At 37.0% G+C, this 27354-nt stretch overlaps 1 protein-coding gene across 1 annotated transcript in view; it reads right to left on the reverse strand.

Annotated features, from left to right (window-relative positions):
• The window catches only part of LOC136884632 (gastrula zinc finger protein XlCGF57.1), a 131524-nt gene that overhangs the window by 90994 nt on the left and 13176 nt on the right, over positions 1 to 27354 (reverse strand). The window contains exon 3 of the mRNA XM_068229979.1: positions 604 to 684. Coding sequence (XP_068086080.1) covers positions 604 to 684 — 81 coding nt within the window. The remainder of the gene's footprint in view (positions 1 to 603; positions 685 to 27354) is intronic.

The following is a 27354-nucleotide window of genomic DNA, read 5'->3' on the forward strand; positions in this document are numbered from 1 at the left end:
TTGGGGAGATGATGGGATAGGAAAGGACTAGGAGTGGAATGAAACAGGAATGGCCTTAATTAAGGTAAAGTCCTGGAATTTGACTGGTGTAAAAATGGAAAACCACAGAAAACCATCTTTAGGGCTGATGACAGTGGGTTTCAAACCCACTGATATTGTGCTTGCAGCATAATTAAAGAGAGAATGACTCCACACAAAGAACAGCCAACTTTAGCTCATTACGATGAATAAAATGAGGAGGCTGGATTATATGGGTCACATTATGAGAACTCCTGAAACGAACAGTCTGCTACAAGTAATATTTTGAGTAAAATGTTTAGACAAAAGAGGACCTGGCAGATGATGAACATCTTGGATTGGCATTTTTAAGAAATGGGATGGAGATCTTCGACACATGACAAAAGGAACACAGCCATACTTGTGGCCTAAATCCAGTTAGGATAAGGAGGCAATAGCAGTGATTAAACCAGCTACCAGATGCCATGCAGTGGAGGGGCTTTGAACAATAATATCTGCTACACATTTCCTGGCATTAAGTTTTGAAGTACATGAAGAAAATTGAAGGAGGTCATCAAAATATTAGATTACTTAAAATTTGTTCACCTGTGTTTGTCCTGGCTCAGCTAACTCTGATTTGGTTTCTCCTTTCAAAAATATCTCATCTGAGGTAAGTTCATAATTGTCCTGTGGAAAAGTTAATATATTAGGCAAATTCTTCAGACACTCCTGGCAATTTCTTATCACATGAGAGGGCATAACAATTCATTATTTCCTAGTAAATGAGTCAGCTTCAAATGATCATTGTTGTTTTTCAGAAAATTTCTGTGTTGAGGATCATTAAATTCATAACAATAACGAGACCTTCAGGAGTGGAAAGTGTCCCGTTTGAATGCTCAGGGATATTTTTGATGTGAGGAGCAATTATAAAACATAACATCATCTAAAATAACACTGAACAATCAGGAAAATTTAGACATATTGCAAAATATTCTGCTCATCATAAACAATCCACTTCTTAAATATTCAGGACTTAAAATTTACCACTGTTCCCTTTCACATCCTGTAGTGGAAAATACAGCTCAGCACAAAATACGTATCCTCCATACCCTCAACAGCTCTACCATCAGCTGTCATAGACAGCTAGGTGTCACTAAGGAGGCAAACTAAGGAAATTGAAGAGTGAGGTAGTTTTCCATTGCTTTCCCCTCCTAGCCAGGTAGTGCTGTTACATACCAGTCTTTTAAGTTCAATGAAATGTACATACAGACCAACCATATGAATGACAATTCCACACCCTTTCTTACTGGATCAGGCTTTATAAGGAATGGTGATACTAGCACTGTTCATATCTCAGTCACTTTCATAACGTCAGAGTCAAGGATGAGACTGAGACACAAAATACAAGTGACAAACTTGTTTTGGGCCAATCCAGAATACATCATACATTAAGCACGCAGATTCTCAGCAGAGATACCTCTATGAATTTTGGAAAGGAAGTTATCAAGGACCTAAGCCCTAAACATCATGAACCATCCAAATAATTATTCCTATACATTATCTGAACAACACTGAGCTACAATAACATAGGTCCTTATGGAGGCATGAAACTATAATTATGATAAGCTGACAGGGAGATTGCGCATGTTGACTGGACTTCATATGTTTTAAGAAGTGAAGAGATAGATTGTAACCTTCAAGAATGCCAGTGCTATGTTCAGCATACAGTTACACTTATCAGTTTAACTAAATCAACGATATATTTTTTAAATTAAGTCTTACTGAATTATAAAGGAGGTTATATTTTGTAATTTCTATTTATAATTAAATCCACATAATGTTTATACAAAGAAAGTACTCGGAGTCATGATAATTATTTCATTATGCTTCTGATTTCCATTAAAAAACATAAATTATCTCAACAATGGGTTGTGAGAATGAAAGAGACAAATGGAATCCCAAACACTCTCTCCCTTCTAAAAACATGCACATGTGAAGTGGTAAAAGAACACAGGCTTGTGTTACTTCACGATCTAAGTTCGTGTTGTAACAATGTTTTTGAAACAGGAACAATGGAGTTGGATAAAGATCAAATGTGCCCGACGTCGTACAGCAAGACAGTGTCATCAAGGTCTTTAAGAGGCTTGCTGGGAATCTGCATTGCCTTACATGACATTAGCTTGGTAGTAAAAGCCTCCAACGTGTAATGCCAAAATATGGCAGACGTGCATCAGCCAGGTCACATTAGTGCCAGTGAAGATGAAGCTATACGATTTGTGAGCTAGACCGAGACTGTGCTTCGCATTTGAACGAACACCTGGGCATGTGAAGAAGTGAATCAGGATGGGTTCAGCACGATTTGACAGATATGCAGAAATGGTTACACTAAAACACGGTTCACAACTACTTCTATGTTTAGTCCTCAGCCCAAAGGCTGGTTGGATCCTCAACAGCTCTGCCATCAGCTGTCATAAATGGCCTAGGCATCACCGAAGAGGCATACTAGGGAAATGAGGAGTGAGGTAGTTTCCCGTTGCTTTCCTCACCGAGCCACAAGTTGCTATTACATATCAGTCTGCCAAGCCCACTGAAATGCATGCACCAACTGACCCTTTGAGCAGCATGTTCACACCATTCATAGCAGGGACTGGCTGCATAAGGAATGGCATTACTAGCATCACTCATACCTCAGTCACTTTCATCCTGTCAAAGCCAAGGATAAAGCTGAGATAGATCAATGAAAGAAACAATATTGCTCTAGCCCATACCAGAAGACATAGTACACTGTAAACACTACGTCCTGCCAGCAAAGGCATCATAACTACTTGGAGAGCTATAAGTGAGAAGGGGAGGCTTCCTTATATCATATCATTATGCTGGATGAGACATGGGATAAATTGTATGACCCACAACTGACATGACAATCAAATGAATGGCATCATTATGGGTATTACAAGTAACAACTCTCATTATTGTTCCGTATTGAAGATGACGTTAGGCATAGATATCAAGGATAATTAAATAAAAAGCCACCTATTCAATACTTTCCACGTTTAATGTGGTTATTATCTACATGATTTTATGTAGACTCATTTGGTCAGGTACATGTTTCACCCATTATTTTGGGCATCTTCAGCCTGTAAACAACCTTTAGGTCAAGGTTTGGGACCTTTTTAACTAATATAAACATACTAATATATACACTTTATACAACATATACATTATATACAATATATACAAACATAAGTCAATACAGTAAAGTTTTTTGGTCCTAATCTATTTAATATGGAAAATGTCCAAAACTAAAATGGATCTTCTTTTCGGTGAAGAGGATTGCAAATCGGGGTTTATGTGACCCCTATATCATATTAAGTACTTGATGTATCGTGTCTGGTGACAGGATGTGTCGTCAACAATAAGTGGAGATTTGAACTGATTGTAGGTTGGTCAAGATTGAAAATATAAATTTAAATTGAATGTGTTTTAACTTGGCAGTTCTGGTTAACTTAAAATGTTCAAAACTAAAAATAAAATGAAACGGATCTTCTTTTTTCTTCTTGAGAAGGGGTGATATTAAAACTGGAGCTTGTTTGACCCACGATTTTCATTTTCATGTTCTTGACGTAACTAATATTTAAATGTGTTGTCGTGTACAAGTGGAGATTCAAAAGCCGATTGTTGTAGGTAGACTGGTCAAAAACGTTGTGAATGAAACTGTTAGCGTCTTGACTTTGGGTCTCATGTAACGTCAAGGAATTGACAAGAGTACAATATTTAGCTGTTTCATAGTTTTAGGCTGCTGCTTAATTGGGAAGAGACATCCTAGACACTTGATACAGTCTTGTGTGAAAATTGTTCCCGTTGATGTGTTGCTTGGTCTTTGGGAGGGATCTTAAGAATATCTGTAATGAAGTAGAAAATAATTTTGAATTAAAAATTTTTTGAGCACGCGTTGTGATAAAATGTATTAAATTAACACCTCTTAACTGTAAAATGACTTACTTGTTCAGTTAATACTAGATGGATCTGTCTGTTCCGGCAGCGCCTGTCTTGTCACCATTTCTACTCCTGGTGTTGTAATGGTGCGGTAATGGAGGGACGGGGCATGGAGGGAGAGTGGGGGTAGGCTGGTCTATGGGCGTGTGTGCTGTTGCTGGAGGGGAGTTTCTAGAAGCAATATGGGCGGGTTTAACTTTTGGCATGATGGATGAAGCATTTGAGTGTGGAGATTTAAATAAGTGAGGGATTTTGTTTTGATCTGAATTCACGATATTAATTAATCTAGGTGTTAATTCGTACAAGGGATTTTTAATTTCATTGACGTCGTTGAGATTTTTATTTTTATTGTAGGTTTGGTCTAAAAAGATGTGTAGGTTTTCCAGTTCATTCATTAATTTCCCTTTACCTATGCTTCTAATGATGGTAAGATCTTTCTCTATGGATGTAAAGTGATGGCCCGTTTCTCTCATATGTTGGCTCATCGCTGAGTACTTATTGTGTTTTTGAGCGTTATAATGTTCCAGATATCTCGTGTTAAAGCTGCGGCCAGTCTGTCCGATATAAGAAAAACCACATTGTGTACATGTTAGTTTATATATGCCGGACCTTGAATAATGGTTGCTATTGTGATTGACCTTGTTGTGGTTAAAAAACATGTTTCGATTAGTGTTAACTGTCCTGAAGGCTATATTGATATTGTGCTTCTTTAAAGTATTTGCGATCTGATGGACGGCTGGGTTGTTATATGTAAATGTGGCGAAACTGTTTTTTTTAGGTTTTTCTGGGATGAGGTTAGTGGACAATTTAATTTTGATTTTATTAATCAAACGGTTGACCATATCTATTTTAAACCCGTTCAGTTGAGCAAGATTCCTTATGTACTTCAGTTCAATTTTTAAATTGTTGGGAGAAAGAGGAATTTTTAAAGCTCTATAAATTAAATTATAGAAAGAGGCTTGTTTTTGGGACTTGGGGTGTATGGATGAATTCATAATAGTCAAGGGAGAGTGTGTAGGTTTCCTGTATATTCGAAAATCGAAGGTATTATGTCCGCGTGTAATAGTTAAGTCCAAAAAGTTTAATGAGTTCCTAACCTCATCCTCTTTAGTAAACTTAACATTGGGGTCAATTTTGTTTAGGGACTCCAAGATCTCGTCACTATTAGTGACATTTTTGTCGAAAATTATGAAGGTATCGTCTACAAATCTCAGCCATAAACATACGCCTTTTATTTGTGTTATAATTTTTGTGTGTTCTATTGTGTCCATATAAATGTCTGCTAAGATGCCAGAAAGAGGGTCGCCCATCGCTAAGCCTTTTTGTTGGTAAAACTTTCCATTGAAAGAGAAAAAGTTGTTGCTTAAGACAAAATTTAATATCTTCATGTATTCTTCAATTTCCATCTTACTAAGGCCGCTGTGTTTATTGATATTATCACTGATAATTCTTACAGTTTCTTTGGTAGGGATGTTTGGGTACATATTTACGACGTCATAGGAGCACATTGAGTGATTGGGGCGCAGCTTAAACTTGTTTAAAATTTCGCAAAAGTGAATGAATTTTTTAAAGGGTGTTTATTATTGAATACGTAATGTTTTTTTAGAAAGCCGTGAATGAATTTTGATACTTTATAGGTGGGGCTGTTTCTACAGTTTATGATAGGGCGTATTGGAATGTCCTTCTTATGAATCTTTGGTAAGGCTCTGGCTGTCGGAATACTAGGGTTCATGTTAAAAAGTTTTTGTTGTTCTTGTTCATTGAAAAGAAAGTTAGAACTTCTTATTAGAGTTTTTAGATTTCGCTGAATTCTCGTGGTTGGATCTTTGTTGACTATTGTGTATATTTTGTCCTTAAAAAAGTCTTCTGTTTTTTGAATGTATGTGTTTTGATCTAGGAGAACTGTGGATCCTCCTTTGTCCGCTTTTGTGACAATAATGTTGTTGTCGTCTATTTTCTTTTTTACGTTCTGGATCAATTTTTTGTGGTCGAAATTTGAATATGCGTTTATTTCTTCCGCTAGTTTTGGTAGTTTCTTTTTTACCTCAAATCTGGTATCATTTTGTGTTTCTAAAGGGAGTTTAGAAATGTTAGCCTCGATCTCAGCTACTGTGTTGATAATATCCGTTTCTTTTTTCTTGCTAGGCCAGTTATGTTTTAAGCCTTTATTCAAGATCCCCATTTCTTCTTCAGAGAACTGTACGTCTGTCAAATTAACTACTGTGGGTGTATTGTTCTGTGAGGGAGCCGCTTTTTGCGTGTCTGAACTGCGTTTTGGTAATCGTGATTGGGATGCTTTTAATTGAGATAGTTTCTTGTCGAGAGTAACTTGCTTCCTATCCAATAAAGCAATCAGTTTATTGTCCACATGTAGCTGGAAAGAGTTCCATTCTAACGGATGTAAAGCCTGAGCTAACGCTAAATGAACTCTATATAACTGCAGATTTAAAAGCGACTTCTTTTTATATGACGCTTTAATTTCATTTCTTAACCAAATGTCGTTGACCTTGTTTTGAACTCTAATCAAACTTTGGTTAGATGAGTTTTTTCGCTGTGTAGGTTTCAAAAATTTTGGGATCAATTTTAGTTCTAGACGCTGTTTTAGAAAGGCTATGTCTTTAGTTAGTTTACAAATCTTGGCCTTAAGGTTGAAGTACCTATTTAAACGGTATTTTGCCTGGTTGGCTACCAAATTACAAGTAACAACTCTCATTATTGTTCCGTATTGAAGATGACGTTAGGCATAGATATCAAGGATAATTAAATAAAAAACCACCTATTCAATACTTTCCATGTTTAATGTGGTTATTATCTACATGATTTTATGTAGACTCATTTGGTCAGGTACATGTTTCACCCATTATTTTGGGCATCTTCAGCCTGTAAACAACCTTTAGGTCAAGGTTTGGGACCTTTTTAACTAATATAAACATACTAATATATACACTTTATACAACATATACATTATATACAATATATACAAACATAAGTCAATACAGTAAAGTTTTTTGGTCCTAATCTATTTAATATGGAAAAATGTCCAAAACTAAAATGGATCTTCTTTTCGGTGAAGAGTATTGCAAATCGGGGTTTATGTGACCCCTATATCATATTAAGTAATTGACGTATCGTGTCTGGTGACAGGATGTGTCGTCAACAATAAGTGGAGATTTGAACTGATTGTAGGTTGGTCAAGATTGAAAATATAAATTTAAATTGAATGTGTTTTAACTTGGCAGTTCTGGTTAACTTAAAATGTTCAAAACTAAAAATGAAATGAAACGGATCTTCTTTTTTCTTCTTGAGAAGGGGTGATATTAAAACTGGAGCTTGTTTGACCCACGATTTTCATTTTCATGTTCTTGACGTAACTAATATTTAAATGTGTTGTCGTGTACAAGTGGAGATTCAAAAGCCGATTGTTGTAGGTAGACTGGTCAAAAACGTTGTGAATGAAACTGTTAGCGTCTTGACTTTGGGTCTCATGTAACGTCAAGGAATTGACAAGAGTACAATATTTAGCTGTTTCATAGTTTTAGGCTGCTGCTTAATTGGGAAGAGACATCCTAGACACTTGATACAGTCTTGTGTGAAAATTGTTCCCGTTGATGTGTTGCTTGGTCTTTGGGAGGGATCTTAAGAATATCTGTAATGAAGTAGAAAATAATTTTGAATTAAAAATTTTTTGAGCACGCGTTGTGATAAAATGTATTAAATTAACACCTCTTAACTGTAAAATGACTTACTTGTTCAGTTAATACTAGATGGATCTGTCTGTTCCGGCAGCGCCTGTCTTGTCACCATTTCTACTCCTGGTGTTGTAATGGTGCGGTAATGGAGGGGCGGGGCATGGAGGGAGAGTGGAGGTAGGCTGGTCTATGGGCGTGTGTGCTGTTGCTGGAGGGGAGTTTCTAGAAGCAATATGGGCGGGTTTAACTTTTGGCATGATGGATGAAGCATTTGAGTGTGGAGATTTAAATAAATGAGGGATTTTGTTTTGATCTGAATTCACGATATTAATTAATCTAGGTGTTAATTCGTACAAAGGATTTTTAATTTCATTGACGTCGTTGAGATTTTTATTTTTATTGTAGGTTTGGTCTAAAAAGATGTGAATTCATCCATACACCCCAAGTCCCAAAAACAAGCCTCTTTCTATAATTTAATTTATAGAGCTTTAAAAATTCCTCTTTCTCCCAACAATTTAAAAATTGAACTGAAGTACATAAGGAATCTTGCTCAACTGAACGGGTTTAAAATAGATATGGTCAACCGTTTGATTAATAAAATCAAAATTAAATTGTCCACTAACCTCATCCCAGAAAAACCTAAAAAAAACAGTTTCGCCACATTTACATATAACAACCCAGCCGTCCATCAGATCGCAAATACTTTAAAGAAGCACAATATCAATATAGCCTTCAGGACAGTTAACACTAATCGAAACATGTTTTTTAACCACAACAAGGTCAATCACAATAGCAACCATTATTCAAGGTCCGGCATATATAAACTAACATGTACACAATGTGGTTTTTCTTATATCGGACAGACTGGCCGCAGCTTTAACACGAGATATCTGGAACATTATAACGCTCAAAAACACAATAAGTACTCAGCGATGAGCCAACGTATGAGAGAAACGGGCCATCACTTTACATCCATAGAGAAAGATCTTACCATCATTAGAAGCATAGGTAAAGGGAAATTAATGAATGAACTGGAAAACCTACACATCTTTTTAGACCAAACCTACAATAAAAATAAAAATCTCAACGACGTCAATGAAATTAAAAATCCTTTGTACGAATTAACACCTAGATTAATTAATATCGTGAATTCAGATCAAAACAAAATCCCTCATTTATTTAAATCTCCACACTCAAATGCTTCATCCATCATGCCAAAAGTTAAACCCGCCCATATTGCTTCTAGAAACTCCCCTCCAGCAACAGCACACACGCCCATAGACCAGCCTACCCCCACTCTCCCTCCATGCCCCGCCCCTCCATTACCGCACCATTACAACACCAGGAGTAGAAATGGTGACAAGACAGGCGCTGCCGGAACAGACAGATCCATCTAGTATTAACTGAACAAGTAAGTCATTTTACAGTTAAGAGGTGTTAATTTAATACATTTTATCACAACGCGTGCTCAAAAAATTTTTAATTCAAAATTATTTTCTACTTCATTACAGATATTCTTAAGATCCCTCCCAAAGACCAAGCAACACATCAACGGGAACAATTTTCACACAAGACTGTATCAAGTGTCTAGGATGTCTCTTCCCAATTAAGCAGCAGCCTAAAACTATGAAACAGCTAAATATTGTACTCTTGTCAATTCCTTGACGTTACATGAGACCCAAAGTCAAGACGCTAACAGTTTCATTCACAACGTTTTTGACCAGTCTACCTACAACAATCGGCTTTTGAATCTCCACTTGTACACGACAACACATTTAAATATTAGTTACGTCAAGAACATGAAAATGAAAATCGTGGGTCAAACAAGCTCCAGTTTTAATATCACCCCTTCTCAAGAAGAAAAAAGAAGATCCGTTTCATTTTATTTTTAGTTTTGAACATTTTAAGTTAACCAGAACTGCCAAGTTAAAACACATTCAATTTAAATTTATATTTTCAATCTTGACCAACCTACAATCAGTTCAAATCTCCACTTATTGTTGACGACACATCCTGTCACCAGACACGATACGTCAAGTACTTAATATGATATAGGGGTCACATAAACCCCGATTTGCAATCCTCTTCACCGAAAAGAAGATCCATTTTAGTTTTGGACATTTTCCATATTAAATAGATTAGGACCAAAAAACTTTACTGTATTGACTTATGTTTGTATATATTGTATATAATGTATATGTTGTATAAAGTGTATATATTAGTATGTTTATATTAGTTAAAAAGGTCCCAAACCTTGACCTAAAGGTTGTTTACAGGCTGAAGATGCCCAAAATAATGGGTGAAACATGTACCTGACCAAATGAGTCTACATAAAATCATGTAGATAATAACCACATTAAACGTGGAAAGTATTGAATAGGTGGTTTTTTATTTAATTATCCTTGATATCTATGCCTAATATCATTATGGGTATCCACAAAGGATGAAATTTTGTCAGAACACCAGCCATCTGAAAGTTTTGGTTATTCTCGGGTACAACTGTGGTGGTGTTATCCAAACGCATTATTTTCCTCCACAGCAGACCATCAATGTGCAATATTACTGTTCATTTCAGGAACACAACCTGCACCCTCTTTTGAAAAAGAAGCGGTGATACTTTCTGCAGCATCCTTACATCATTTTTCATGAAAAGGCTCACAGTAAGAACAGTATAAACTGTGGCTAATTTCTTTGGAGAATGAAACTGGGAATAGCTGTACCATCCTCCTTAATCAAAGGACTTAAGCCCTTGTGACACTCACACAATTCCTAAGATGAAAGAACCACTTCAGAGCCTTCGCTACAGGACTGTTCCAGAGATTCTTCAACAGTAGACCACTATGAACACAAAAGGTGCTGAGGTACCCTATGACACCAATATCATTGGCAGTGGATAGTACACAATGATGGTGATTGGCTGAAGGACAGTAAATCTTGGTATAATATAAATATCTTTTTATGAGTTGTAATTAAATAGTTGCCTTCATAAAGTTCCAAACCCAGTATGCATCCAAGAACTATTGTTTTGCAAGTTGCTTTACAGCGCTCTCAGACAGATAGGTCTTATTGCAATGAAGAGATAGGAAAGGGCTAGGAGTGGGAAAGAAACAGCCTTGGCCATATTTAAAGATCATGAAAACCTTCCCATTTATTTTCTGGACAGAAATGGGAAAGTACTAGCCACAAAGAGCTGTCGACCTGACCACATCAAGACAATTAAAATGAAGTGACTGGTATATGTGGGTCACATTATGAGGACAGACAAATAGAACGGTCTGCAACAGGTTAATATGTTAAGGAAAAAGGTTTAGCCCAAAGAAGATCTACCAGAAGTTGAACATCAAGATTTGATACTTTCAAGAAATAGTTTGGAGCTCTTCGACAAATGACAACAGGAAGACAGCTATGTACATAGCCTAAATTTGGATAGGATAAAGTAGCAGTAGCAGTGATGAAACCAGCTGCCATGCAGTGGAGGGGCTTTGAACAATAATAGCTGCTATATATTGACTAGCATTAAATTTCAAGATGTCTGGTGTTTAATGGGACCTAACAGCTAGGTCATCGGCCATTAATGATATGAGGTGAACGGAATGAAAATTGTAATTTCAAAATGTATCCACTGATTAGAATCTAAAACACATAATCGTGAAAAAATGATAGTGAAACATAAACTATCAGTGGATCCAATTCACAATGCCTTAATTACTGGGATGATACTTATCTAAAGTGGTCCAAATACATACCACTGGCCCCTCATAATGGTACTAATCACTGGTAAAGCAAAACCATAGTTATCCTTCTATACTAGTGCTAATCATACTTTGTGTCTCACCCATTATGGTAATGCTCACGTGCAAAACAAATTCAAGGTGTTCCTCACATAGTGGTATTACTCTCAGATAATGCAGACCCATGGTTTTTCTCACATAGTGGTACTAATCACAGACAATGCAGACCCATGGTGTTTGTCACAAAATGTACTACTCAAGGGTTAACACCGTGGAACCAACTGGTTAAATGTACATGATTACACTTGTCACAAACAATGCCCAGGGTCATAGTGCTCCTCACATAAATTCACTGTTCCTATGTAATGCAGACCCATGGTTTTCCTATTGAAGTGGTACTAGTCACAAGGAACGCTGACCCATGGTGTTCCGCAGGTAATGGAACTAACCACAAGTAGTCTCATGGTTCTAATTTCATCATCCCTTCGTCGCCAATTTTAATCACCTCTTATGACAGGCAGGTAATATGGGTTTAGTCCGCCTGTGTTGCCCAACCACAGAGCGTAGAAGGGAGCAAAGAAAGCGGAAGGAAGGGATCCAATGCTAACAAAATGAAGTACCAGGCAAAGAAGGACAAAGGACTTAAAGGGTGTGAACATGAAAGACATTGAATCCTCTAATACGGTTGTGCTGGAAAACAACAAGTGCTGACCAAGGGAGTTGGGAAAGGATAGGTGAAAGTGAGAGGCTGACACATGTAAGTGGAAGCAACGCAAGGATTAAGCTAAGGGCCCCATGGTTGCCAACAAACTCTCTCAAAATGAGAGCCTGGGACCTCTTTTAGTCACCTCTTACCACAGTCAGGGGATACCGTGGGTGAATTCTTCATCAGCGTCCCACACCCTCAGGGTGTAGCATAAAATTTTGAATACATGAACGTATATAAGTATTATTTCAAAAAATTGACGATCTCACTACAAATACCATATTGCAACTTTAAAATTAGGAGTTGTATATTGAAATCTATTCAGGAGATTACTCATAATTTACATAATCAGGAAAAAAAGTCATCAAAGTACACGCGAAACCGGTTAAGACGTCCCTCTCCAGCACGTTTCCCTGGTTATTACATAATTATTCCAAAGTCCCAGGACATGTTGTATGAAATACATGCTAAAGAAACCTGGATAGCACATTTATGTCATTCTTTAGTACATTGTACCTCCCACCATAAGCAATTTAAATTAGCATTCCTGGCTAGGTTGTGCACACAACAGCAACAACTGGCCTGGGTAAGGATTTGGTAGAGAACTTCGTTTTACGACCACGGAGCATGGTTCTGTGTCAGGATACAACCGCAGGGGGTGTCAGTCCCAAGCCAGTCTTATTCTCTTTGCGTCTGATATGTTGATGCTTAATTTTACGTTCAAGAGGCCTCTTTCAAGCAGGTTTGAGCTGCTTCCGTGCTTAGTTACTGGCCCAAATAGAATCTTTCAGATGATGCGGAGGTAGAGGGTAACAGCGCGTGGGAGAAATGTTTGAAAGAGCAGTCCGTTGCGTGTCACGGTCCCAAGCCCACAGTTATTCGTAAATGACATAAGTTTTTAAGAACGTTGTCATGCACAACGGATTGACCGTGCTCACGATATCAGTACAGAACCTGATAGTATACCTAAGAAAGTAAAAATGGATTTAGATGACAAACAACAGTAGGCCCATTCTCACCCATTTGGCATACAGTATTTATTTCTCATTTTTAATTTAAAAGTTATTCATGGGCCTTTTTATTTTCTTGTGTGATGTACAGCAGTTGTTATAGAACCCGATATGGACATCGAGAACTTAGTATCATTTAAATGTCGGAAATACACGTGGTCTCATGTTTGGAAAAGTGCGATATCATTCATTCATTCATTCATTCATTGAGCGAGTATCCTCAAAATTGTACCCATCTTCTTCTCTAATGATATGTGAAGGACGCAGCATGCGTGAACTGCTTTTGTATTTTCATAAGTGTAAATGAAGGCTATGATGGTCCATGTTTATTATCACACTGAAAACAGTGTTGAAAATGATCCGCTGGAAAGAGTGGGAAGTTTTGCACAATTTGACCCATTGTGTATGTAAAAGTCAGCGGAAGCGGGTGCACCCATTCATACATACGGGCGTGTTTTAGTCCCGCACAGTCTGAAAGAGGCCTCAGTGACTTATGTATGTAAATTAGGCCTACTGTATTTATGTGTGTAACAATTTACGTAAATTGGGACTACTGCACTTACGTATACAGCTGACATGTTGGTGCTTAATTTTATGCTCGTAAATGAATTGTGCAACAATGTTCATAAATTAGGCCTACTGTACTTACGCATAGTGGTTTGCAGGACATTAAGTTACGGAGAAGAAGGAAGCTAGACAGTTTACAGATGATGAAAAATTAAGGTTTATTGAGAAAGTGGATGCTAAACCACACGAGACATGTGTAAATCACCCAGATGATGGACTTTCCAGTGAACCTTTAAACATAGGTAACTGTAAGCGAAATGGACAGTATGCATTTCTAACAACATTTTTCCTTGAAGTTTTAATATGTTTGTGATTTAAAATGTACTACTTCTTTATTTATTTCATTAATTATAATTGTAAACAATTGCTTCATGTTTTTATCATAATTACTTTTATCCACAAACCTAACCTTAAATTTAACAGTGAAACTGCTTTTCATTTTTTTAAATCATGTTCCCTCTTTATGAAGTACTTTTTCTTTCTATTCTCACAAAAATATCTTAACCAGTTTTGGCTCTATTAGATTACTTCAAATGTGTTCACCTGTGTTTGTCCTGGCTCGGGCAACTCTGGTTTAGTTTCTTCTTTCAAATGCATCTCGTCTGATGTAAGTAGATAGTTGTTCCGTGGAAGAGTTAATATATTAGGCACATTCTTCACACACATCACAAAACTTAGTTACATATAAGTTGACTTAACAATTCATAATTTCATGGTAAATGAGTCAGTTTCAATTTCAATACTTCATTATCATTTTAAGAAAATTCCCATGTTGATCCTTAAAAACATGACAACTAAAAGACCTCTAGGAATGGAAAAGTCCTGTTTGAACACTCAGGGATATTTTTGAAGTGTGGAGCAATTATATAATATAATATCAAACTTCTAAAATAATACTAAAAAATCTGGATAATGTACAGACATACCTAAAAATATTCTGCTTATCATAAAGTAATCAATTCTGAAATATTCACAACTTCAAAAATGAAATGGCATATGGCTTTTAGTGCCAAGAGTGTCCGAGGACATGTTCGGCTCGCTATGTGCAGGTCTTTTGATTTGACACCCGTAGGTGACCTGCGCATCATGATGAAGATGAAATGATGGCGCAGACAACACATACACCCAGCTCTCGTGCCAGCGAAATTAACCAATGAAGGTTAAAATTCCCGAACCTACCGGGAATCGAACCCGGGTCTCCTGTGGCCAAAGGCCAGCACGCTAACCATTTAGCCATGGAGCCAGACAGAACTTCAAAATTTATCACTGTTATCTTTCACTTCTTGTACCAGCAAGTACAGCACAGCATGAAATACGTAACCCATATCTCCTATTGTCGGTGCAGAGCTCAACCTAAAGGCAGCAAGGATCCTCAACAGCTCTACCATCAGCTGCCATAATGAGGTAGGTGCCACTGAGGAGCCAAACTAAGGAAATGAAGTATGTGGTAGTTTTCCATTGCTTTCCTCTCCTACCCAAACAGGGCTGTTACATACCAGACTCTCAGGTTCACTGAAATGCACACCATATGAACGCCAACTTCACACCCTTTTCTACAGGATGTGGCTGTATTAGGGATGGTGTTACTAGCACTGTTTGTATCTCAGTCACTTTTATAGTCAGAGCCAAGGATAAGAATGAGACACAAACTACAAATGACAAACTTCTTCTCGGCCAATCCAGAAGACATCAGGCATTAAGCATGCAGTATCTGACCAGAGATGGATTAGGGCAGGCTGCCTCATACGAAATTTAGAAGGGAAGTCATCAAGGACATAAACCCTAAACCACATGAACCATACAAACAATTATTCCTATAGGTTATTTGAACCAAACCGAGCTACAACAACAAAAGAGGGTCTGCATGCCTGACATTAGCATTCCTTATGGAGGCATGAGAACATAATTACAATCAGCTGACAGGGAGATTGTGCATGGTGACTGGGGACTTCATATGTTTTAAAAAGTCAAAAGTTTGATTGTTGCCTTCAAGAATGCCAGCCCAACGTTCACCATAAGGCTGCACTAATTGGTGTAACTTGATCTAGGATACATTGGTTTTTAACAAATGTTACTGAATTATAACTAAGATTGCTTTTGTAATTCCCGTTTCTAATTAAAGCCATTTTAAGGTTTATTTCAGGTCAGGTCAGGTACATCCTGCTACCGCATGCAAAAGTACCTCCAGCTGTCTGCCCAAGGGTTGTGTGGCTGCTACCAAGGGAGAACCAATGACTATGGGCAAAGGAATTCAATCAGAAGGGGCTTTTTGAAGCCACTGTGTAGGAAATGACACATGAATCAACTGGAAGTTGCTGCCTTGCAGATGGGGCAGGGTACTGCTGAAGGCTAAGGGAGATAACCCTGACAGAAAATTTTCTTTAATGTTAGGGCTAGCAAGTCAATTGGAGAGTAACTGTAATTGCTTTCCACACTTAAACGAACCTCGGATGAAAACCCAAGAACTCAGAGTAGACAACAGTACTTACAGAACTACTCTAGGTATGACAGCTTACAGCCTAATGATAGCCCACACCTTGCGATTGTGCAACAACCCCGCAGAAGAGAACACACTCTAATAGGAACAATCAACATTTTGACTTTGACTGGTAAATATGAAGAAGTAGTAGACATCGTGGAGAGAAAGAAATTATCAATACTAGGACTGAGTGAAACTAAATGGAAAGGTAAAGGCAAAAAAGAGTTGAGAAAAAGCTATACCCTCCACTGGAATGGTAACAACAGATGAGAAATGGAATTGGATTGATATTGTCAAAAGTGTTAGATGGTATTACAGAGATCCAGTATATCAATAACCTCATGACACAGTAAAATAAAAGGCAAGAGTGTTAGCACGACCTGGGATAATAGCAAGCAAAATAAGAAATAATAATAACCAGAATACATACAAAATATCCCCCCCAAAAAAAAGCCGTCGTAATCTGTAGAAGCTAGGGCACAAGAGGTCAGGTGAATCAATCAAAACTAAGTTTAATTAACTAACTGGCTGAAATAATAATAACTCAATTAAATTCAAAAGAAAACTTTAATTAACCAAAATCATTTAAAAGAACTACCGACCTCCCAAAAGACACTAATGTAATTTCTGAACAATTAATAAATGAAGATCAATTCAAAATTAAAAACTTGAAATCAAGGCAAAATCATTTAAAAGAACTTCCACCTCCCAATCTGCGATTCAAATTCTGACCAATTAATAAATGGGAGACCAATTTAAAATTAAAATCTTGAATCAAATATTTCAATATGAATGCTGAAAACTTCTCTAATGGACTATCTTGGTTACCCAAATGGTGCTTGAAACAGTCATAACCCACAACACACGTTACTTCAGTAATCAGGCAGAAATAATCCAATGACATGCAAATAAATCCACAAGTAGCATAAATAATTAAATATCCCACTCTGAACAGTAACTTCAATTAAGAGAGTAACTCAACACTGCAGAAAAGTCATCAACACGGACGAACAATCCTTTCCAAAATCAGATGACTGTCAAGACATCAATAATTAGCTGATACTCATATGTCAGATTCAACAGAGCAACGCCCCTCTTACGTTTGCATTCTATTACACGGGTGTGTAACAGATGACAACCACCATAATCAAAACAGCCACACGAAAATACCAAGGAATTCATTAGAAAAGCTTTCATTTAAACCCTTATTTTTTTACTTGCTCGAAATGGCTTGAAAATGTTTAAATAATAAAATGATTATTATGAAAAATAAGAGAAAATGAATTAAACCACCATCTAGGTTATACAGAGACTTTGTACATAATAGGTTAGTTAGGAGCTCCTCAACATAAACAATCTTTAACTGGCATGAAACCTTAAATAACTGTATCAAAAGGAAAAATTAATACCATCATTACAATTTAAAATTGAAACCCCAAAAGGTATGAGCATTACACAGATATGATGAAGACCAGATTTTTAAATGTTTAATTTTATTTAACCTCGAAATGTCCGAAAAATCAGATGTAGAATTTCTCACATATCGTAGCCCTTAAGAGTGTCCATGTCTCTTAACACCATTAAATAGTAGTTTTCGTTGGCGAGGTTAACCCAGTACTGAAATGCTTGAAGCTTACTTATGAGGTCGGAGGATAGAAACGATCAAATCATTTTTAAAAAACAAACCAAATCTTCGGGGCTTACGCCCAGATGGAGAAACCATCAACCGGGATCAAGTCCCATCACCATTTTCCCTTCTTGAGTGACAAATTTATCCTTAAAGCACAACCAGGAGTGTAGTTTCCAAAGTGTCTTCTTCAAAATTAAGAGACAAAAATAAAAAACAACTGCTATCTTAGTTCCATTATCAAGCCACGGTCCACGGCCTAGCAAGCTTATCTTCTCGCGGCCAGATAGCAGCACCTCTTAGCCACCTTGTAACTCTGGCACATTCCTTTCTTGTCAGGCATTCCCATATCTTCTCTCTTGCAAAGTTGTCGTTTGCCATCTGAATATCAAGGATGTCCATACACGAATCATTGCCTTTTTCCTAATATTGGTCCATTAACGTATGGACACTGAAGATTAGATCTGTTGTGGAGCTGTTAGGCCTGAAGCCATACAGTTCTTCAAACTGTGGCTCTAAGATGACTTGCAATCTGCTCCCTAAGATTTTCTCAAGAATCTTCAGCCCATGAGAAAAGAGTGTTATTTCCCGGTAGTTGGAGTATTTGAGGTGATTTCCTTTCTTAAACAGGGATATAATGCCACCCTTGAGTGTTTATCATGTATCTTGTTATCTTTTCAAACCTCATTGAGGACTCTGTGTAGCTACTGTAAACCCTGGACTCCTGCTGCTTTAATCATGTCCCTGCTGACTTCATCGATTCCTGAGGATTTCCCTTGCGGCATCTTCTTAAGGTCTCCTTCAGTTTCTGTACATGTAATGGGAGGTTCCTCTGTGCAGGTTTCAACTGCTGGTTCTTTTGTTCTCTGATTTGCTTCTGTCCTATTCAATAGGTGAGCAAAATGATTCATCAAAACCTCTCATTTCCTCTTCTTTCCTGGCCAGGTTTCCATTAGGATCCTCAATTGTTGGGATGGTTTCAACTGAATTTCTTTTGTTTTTGATCACTCTGAAGAGTAAATTCATATTGCCTCTGCTGTCTTCCTTCTCTTTTTGAGTACATTTCTCCCTGCACTTTATACCTCTTCTACTACTTTTTTAACTCTCAGTTTCCTGTCCCAGTAAACTTGCTCAAGGTCTCTGGCCTTCCCCTTCTCCCTTACCTGTTCTGCCTTGGATTTCTTTCTATCTTGTTCTTTTTATGCTATGATGCTTTCTTTTATTGAGGATCTTACTCTTTTATTCCACCAGGGTGTCTCTTTTTCCCTTATTCTTGCACTTCTCTTCCCACAAACCACTATTGCTTGTTTTATCAAGGTGTTTTAAAATCTTGTTCACTCTACCTCACTACCCTCCACTTCCTCTGTAGGCAGTTGTCCTCATATACAGTCCTCATTCCAATCTGTTTTAATTTCCACACCTTAATCTTAGGTAATTTCCTGTATGTTACTTTTGGTACATTAAGGTCATTCAGACATGCTACAAATAACTTGCTATCATTTTGACATCAGTCACACGTCTACCACTTTCTATATCTGTAATGACATACTCAATGACCGTCTTGGTCTATCCATCCCAGCTGTAACGGGTAATCTTGTGACTGACTCTTTTGTTGAACCATTTATTTTTTTTTTTTTTTTTTTTTTACTGCCGAACAGTTTCTTAAATGCGAAAGTTTAGGTGATGTTACCCTTTTGAATCACTTCTCCCATAGCCATGTGGTCTCATCATCTTCTAATAGCCATTCCTGTCTCTCCCAAGCTGTGCATTGACATCCCGATGATGATGGACCTCTCTTCACTGATATTCTCTTCCAGGTCTTTGAGAAATTTATTCTTTTCATCCTGACTGCAATCCGTCTGAAGGACAGACATTTGCTCCAGTATCATCTTCTCTTTCACAAGGTGAACTGTTGACTTTATAATCCTCTTATTGTAATGGATTTAGAATTACTCCTCACCATGGTACGATGTATTTAGCATGTCATTCATGCGTTCATTTTATTTTCAGCCTCACCGTGAGTTCAAACTTCCAGATTCTATGGACTTTCCTCTGATTTGGTGATGGTGAGCCATCTAGCGGTCGACTTGGTACTAGAGTAAAAGAAAGAAGAAGTAAGTATAAATAACCACCTAATCGATACTTTATTAATGCCTCAGGCAAAATTGAATAAAATTAAAACCCACTGTCAATCGGATGCAAGCTCACAGATGAGCGACCCTAACTGCATGGCCAACTCACCCGGTCGTGAACTTGAGATGGTCATACTGAATACGGCATTTTCATAGCATTAACTGTTTTAGTACTGTTTTATTACTAATTTGTCAGTATGCCATGGTAGCAGAGTGGATACCATTCTGGAATCCAGATATGAAGGTCCCGGGTTTGATTCCAGGTTGGGTCAGGAATTTTTATTTTTAATTATAGCTTCTCTCATGTTGAAGACTCTGTGATTGTGTGTGTTTCATTGTTCAATTCCATTTCATCAGCTCTTCTATAGAGATTAGGATAGGAAGGGCATCCGGCGATAAAACAACTACCTAATCCAGAATTTACTTCCAATCCCCTAAAAATATGGAAAATGGGCCAGTAATAAACATTGCTGTTTTTTGTTAGCAAAGCTGGTACCTATTGATGTGGTATTGTTGATTTTTGTTTATTTACAGAATCATGACAAAAAGGAGTCTGAATGCCCCAGAGATTGAGGAGATGCTGGTTGACATCGGATCAAATTCTGAATATGCAAGTGATTCAGATGCTGAGGAAGTTCTTTTAGTGCCCCAACCCAGGGAAGCATATGATCTGCAATCAGGAGTATTGGCCAACAACCTAGCAGCAGTATCACACAGGACTTGATTATGGACATTGGATCAGATGACAGCGTTGGAAATCCATACTATGAAGATCATACATTTTCAGATACGTCTAATGAAGGCTTACACAACAGTGCTGCTAGCAGTGAATTGGAGACAGGAACTTTATCTGATAAATCAACAATATATATTTTTAAAACAAGGGAAGAAGCCAACTAAATTCAACAGCTCCATATATTCTGAGCCATACGGTGCCAATGTTTCTGTCAGTTTGCTATCTCAATGACGTGGCTGGATGAAACTCTTATTTCTTTCTTGATGCTGTTATTGTAAATACTTATATACTGTACAAAGAAACAAAGAAAGAACTAGCCATGGGAAAGAAGCCATTTCAGTAGCATTAATGACATATCTGAAGTGAAAAAAGTCTGTTCTTCACAGTAAAACCCAATTTATGTAATGTGATCAAAATATCAACCACAAATGACATATGTGTTTACAGTTTGCCTAAATGGATTGTGGTCAATTTCATGGCACAGCAAATTGTAATAATTTTTATAATAAAATAATTGTTCATGGAATCATACTTATTTCTGTATAAATACATAACATGGACACTATAAAAAAAGGGTTTCATTAAATTTCAATGAAATAATAGTTTTGCCCTATAAAGGGTTAATTTACACCTGAGCCACCTGCATAAGCTGAAACTTATCAGGGAAGACAAGAAGAATCAAATAGTGTCCTAGTATGAGGAATGTCCTCTTGCTTGGTAGTATGGCATATGGTTTTCCTAGCTCTACGAAGCACAATCATAACTGTCTATTCTTCCCATAGCTTTATTTAATTACTTGCAGCATACTGATAATCTGATCCTAACGGCCCCTTTGTGGGCTGAAACCACACTGAGTTTCATCCAACTTCCTCTCAACCACTGATATCACCCTCCTTTCTAAGATGGAAGGGAAGAATTAAGCAAGAAATCAGAAATCAGAAATTTAAGTACTTAAACTGTCTTTCAGGTAAACTGAATGCCAAGAATTCCTGGAAAGAACTACGCTCTCTTGGTATTGTAAAGGGCCAACAACAGCAACGTGAACCAACTGTTCCCCTAGACAAGCTTATTACAAATTTCTCTGAAGAACGAATCACGTTTAAACCAATCAATCAGGCAGAATTAAATACGAATCAACCAGCCATCCCTCCACTTAACCGTCCTCAATTTTCATTCCAAGAGGTCACTAGCAACCAAATTAAAAAAGTACTGTACTCTATTAAATCTAAGGCAGTAGGAGTAGATGACATCCCTATACATTTCATACATCATATAATAGGCGCTATCCTCCCGATTATCACACATATATTCAATTACTGTCTTAGAAATGGAACTTTCCCTGCACTCTGGAAACAAGCTAATGTCATTCCAGTGCCCAAGATAAACGATCCTAAACTGACCTCTGACTATCGCCCAGTTTCTATTCTTCCAGCGCTTTCTAAGGCTTTGGAAAGACTGGTGTATGAGCAAGTATTGAAATATTTAAATAACTATTCTCTCCTTGACCCATTACAATCGGGCTTTAAGAAAGGGTACAGCACTGCCACGGCTCTCCTTAAAGTGACAGAAGACATCAGACTAGCTATGGAACAACGACAACTTACAGTACTAACGCTACTGGATTCCAGTGGTGCATTTGATAAAATAGACTTACAGCTACTAATTAAGAAAATGAAATCTTACTTGTTTGACCCTTTAGTACTGAAGTTTTTTACATCGTATTTGAAAGATCGGAGGCAGCGGGTGATAACTCGCGAAAGAAATTCAGAATGGCGTACAAGGAAAGTTGGCACACCACAAGGTAGTATTTTAGGACCGTTGCTTTTTACATTGTATATCAATGACATTTCATCTTCTCTAAAAACGTGTAATTATCACCTATATGCTGATGATCTCCAAATTTACTACCATTGCAGCTTAAGCGAATTACCAAACGCAGTAAAATGCATAAATGATGACATGAAAAAACTCAGTGAATATGCTCTCGCAAACAGACTTCTCATAAAGCCATCAAAATCGCAAGCTATCATTGTCGGTTCTCAGAAGCTCCTACACAAGATCAATGATTCGATCATTCCTCCTTTACAAATAAATAATAGCACAATTCCGTACAGTAAAACAGTGAGAAATCTTGGGGTAACTATGACTGAAACTCTAAATTGGACAGAACATATCAAAAACATAAGTCATAAGGTGTTTGCTACTCTACACCCACTGAAATTAAACAAAGATATTATACCACTAAACATGCGGCAAAGATTAACACAGACCCTAATTCTTCCTATCCTTGACTACTGTGATGTTATCTTGGTAGACGCTACTAAAGAACAAACTAGGAAACTGCAGCGTATTATGAATTGTTGCCTTAGATTCATTTTTAACCTAAGGTATGATGTGCATATTACTCCTTATTATCAAGCACTGCACTGGTTAAAACCTGATAAGAGACGTGAATATCATATACTTGTCTTAATACACAAACTCCTGCATAGTAACTCCCCCCTGTATATTTCATCTAAACTTCACTTCCTCTCTTCCTTCCATAATTGTAACACTCGCTCGGGCTCCACTTTAGCTATTCCTCTTCACCACTCTTCTGTGTATAATAAATCTTTCATTGTAACCGGATCCAGGCTTTGGAATTCCCTGCCAGTAAGTGTCAGGGGCATTGACTCTTTCCCCAAATTTAAAATATCTTGCCGAGACTTCCTGTTGAGAGATACCGATTGAAGTGTGTATTGGTGTGTATTGTGTGCGTGTGATTGGTAATTGTAAAATTAAAAATTGTTTCTGTTAGTTTTATATAATATAAACGTAAGGGTAGTTGATAAGTGTGTACATTGTAAGTGTATGTGCAAGTGTCTGTGTGAGATAGAAAAGAGGACTGAAGTAACGAGCTAATAAGCTGCATATTGTGTGGATGTGTAACGTAGCTTAATTTAGGAAATAGTATAAGGAGTGTAATTAGTATAATTAGTAATAGGCAACCTTAATATTATTTATTCTATTGTGGTTAAGTGTAAGAGAGGGCCGTGTGCCCTAACTTCGCCACATGAAAGAAGCCATAATAAATAAATAAATAAATAAATAAATAAAAAAACACCTTGCCTGGTATACTGATCAACGATATACCATGAGAGTTGTTGCAATTCTTTCCATCTGTTGCTTATAGATATGTGCAATTACAGCTTTTGTCCAATCTGAAGATACCTTACTACTGCTCCATGATGACCTTGTTACAATCTGAAGCCATTTCATGCATACCATTTCAGCATACTTCACCATTTCAGATGTAATCTAATCTATTCCTATAGTTTTATGACAATGGACTTTGTTTATCATCCTTTCCGCTTCCTTAAGTGTAATTTCTCCAACATCATTGTCTTCCTTCCCGTGTGCTCAGTTGTTCATGACATCAACAGGAAAACTCCTCTTAATAATAAGATTTTCAAAATATTCCTTCCATCTGTCCAGTGATTCTCTGGGATCTATTATGAGTTCACACTTGTTTGGAGCCATTTCCTATGCCTTCATTTATGTTTACTAACCGTCTCACTTTATCAATCAACCAAGGTGTTCTTTTTTGCCATTTTCTCACACAGGAGTTCCTAAGCATTCCCTTGCTGTTTCTACTACAGCATCCCTGCAAGCCTCTCATTCTCTTACTGGCCACTGAATGGAACTTTTCACTAATCATATCCATCGATGTCTGTCAAATATCCGAATTCTGGAGATTTCATAGCCTTATTTGTCGGCAGTTTCACTTTCTTTATTCTAAGTGTAGAGATACTTAGTTCACTACAGATCAGATAGTGGTCCGAATCATCCAAACATCCCTGGAATACCCACAAACTAATAACAGATATCTTGAATTCAAGGTTATGATTTAGTCCAGGGGTGTCCAGCGTATGGCCGGACTTGGCCCACGAAGGCATTTTATGTTTTTTGTAGATACCAGAAAAACTACATAATAAAAACTTTATTGTAATTTATGGTGATAGGGGAAAACGATAAGAAATATCTGTGAATTATTCATAGTTTTTTCGTGAAATGAGGTTTCTTTTACTGGGTTGCAGAATAATTCTAAGATGCATAATTATTCCCACCTTAAACACATGTAAGAGTTAAACATCTGTTCATTTCTTGGAATTACAGCTGCAGACTTGCCTGTAGAGTGAAAGGCCTCCTACATTCCACGGGGGATTCAATAGGTACAGTTATCTTGAGACATCTACAGGAAATGGCCAGTTTGTACCCGGAAAGTGCTTTGAGAGGTTCATTATGGTTTACTAATTTACTGGAAACTAGCATTTTTACAAACTGCTGTTATTCTAAGTAGTTTTAATAATTTATTTGTGAACAAACATACAAACATTGGATTGTGAGTGGTGGGCTTTTAAATAAAAATGGACTGAAGACTATTTTTGTATTGAGAATACTGGGAAAGTAATGTGTCTGATATGCAAGGAAAATACATCAGTTTGTACAGAATACAAAATCAGATGGCATTCTGATTTGAAGTACGAATCTATATATAATAAATACGATGGGGTATTACGGAACAAAAAGATATCAAATTTAATGAAAAGTGTCACCACTCAAAAACAGATATTCACAAAACAGATCGAGGAAAATATAGCTGAAATCTTTGCGAACTATAAAGTTGCACATTCATTGGCCACAAGAGAAAAAACCATTTTCTGATGGGTCGTTTGTGATGAATTGAATACTTTCTGTAATAGAAGAAATATGTCCTGAAGAGAAACAACTGATAAATTCGGGCAGCTTACCGTGGAGTACAACGATGAGAAGAACAGAAGAACTTGGGGCTAACTTGCACTCACAACTATGCGAAATATCTAAATCATTTGAGTGCTTTTCGCTGTCTTTGGATGAAAGTAATGATGTCCGTGATAGAGCGCAACTTTTAATTTTTATTTGTGGGATTGACAAACCGCGTGAAATAACTGAGGAGCTGGCATGTTTAAGAAGCTTCCACGGAACTGTAACAGGCAAGGATTTGTTTCTCCATCTGAGTGAAACATTGAAGGATCTCAATTTAGGATGGGATGGACTGGCAGCTATAACAACAGATGGAGCAAGGAATATTAGTAGTAAAACAACTGGATAGATTGGAAGAATAAGAAATGAATTCACTAACAGAAATACTGATATGCCTCTTGAATTACACTGCATTATTCATCAAGTGCTATGTGGAAAAGTATTAAATTTATAACATGTGATGAAAACAGTGACATCTACAATTAATAATATTCAATCACACGGACTCAATCAACGGCAGTTCCAGTCATTTCTGGCTGAAATTGATTATGATTACGGTGATGTAATTTATCATAACGAGGTACGCTGGCTTAGTCTTGGTAATATATTTAAATGCTTCTTTCATTTTCGTGGAGAAATAAACACATTTATGAACATGAAACTGAAAGAAGTGACTGAATTTGGGGTCAACATTTGAATGTGGGATTTAGCAATACTCACAGATTTTATGCGTGCTTTAAAATGAAGTGTATAGTTACGGGTTAGTGTTCCAAAATAAACTGAAATTATTGTTTTGTCAGCAATTAGAGTAGGGCACGTTCCCATACTTTACATGCTGTAATGAGCTTCAAGAAGTGAAGTTCAGTGCCATATGATTAGTTTATTAAGTTGATTAACCAACTGAATACTGAGTTTGAAACCAGATATAAAGATCTTTCTGTGAATGCAGAAAAAATTGATTTCTTTAAAACTCCACTTGCAGTTGATGTTGGTAATGCACCTGTGCTACTTCAGATCTAATTAATTGAACTTAAGGGTTGTTCCCAAATAAGGGACAAGTTCACGGAAGGAAATCTTATTAACTGTTACAGAGCACTTAATAATAAAACATTTTCAGCTTTCTTAAAATTTGTGAGAAAATTCTTGTGCGCATTTACAAGTACTTGCATTTGTGAAAAAACTTTTTCAAAAATTAAGTTATGTTCCCAGATCAGTGATGAATATCTACATTCCATTCTGAGGGTGACTGTATCAAATCTATCTCCAGACATTTCAACACTGTCACTTCAAGCAAAGACCAAGGCCTCTTATTAATTGAATTGGTGAGTGCAAAAAAGAATATATTTAAAAAAAATCAATAATTTAACTGAGATAGCCGTTTTGTTCCTGATGGCAAGCCCTATCTATTCTGGTGAAAAGGGTACATATTCCAATGCAGTGGGCAGTGTTTAGAGCAAGAATTTTCACTGAGTGGATTGTTGACAACAATGTTAATAAACTGTTAAGCGTGTTATAAGCCGCACACATAATTTTGTATTTTCACACTTAATCTGATATTGTGAGTGCTTGATGATGTCCGAGTTAGACAGTGAATATGCACAACCATGGTGAAATAATGTTAAAAGTAAATAAAGAACAAAATGCTATGGAAATGGGAAAAAAATGCCAGACGTAGGGGTGAGGAGTATGTAACCTCGAAAGGATTATGGGCAGAAGCCAACAAAACTGGCTCTGATTGAAGTTGCAAAAAAAGATGTATGGCAAAGTTTTCAGAGGATGAGAGAAAGAGCATTATAAGATGGTAAACCAAAGAATGAATATAAGTTGAACCTTCAAACTCAAAAAGACGAGCAAAATAATGCTTCTTTCAAGTAAAGCTTACGATGAAAACGTATGTATGTC

Source organism: Anabrus simplex, chromosome 13 (genome assembly GCF_040414725.1).
Source record: "Anabrus simplex isolate iqAnaSimp1 chromosome 13, ASM4041472v1, whole genome shotgun sequence".
In the NCBI taxonomy this organism is placed as follows: domain Eukaryota; kingdom Metazoa; phylum Arthropoda; class Insecta; order Orthoptera; family Tettigoniidae; genus Anabrus; species Anabrus simplex.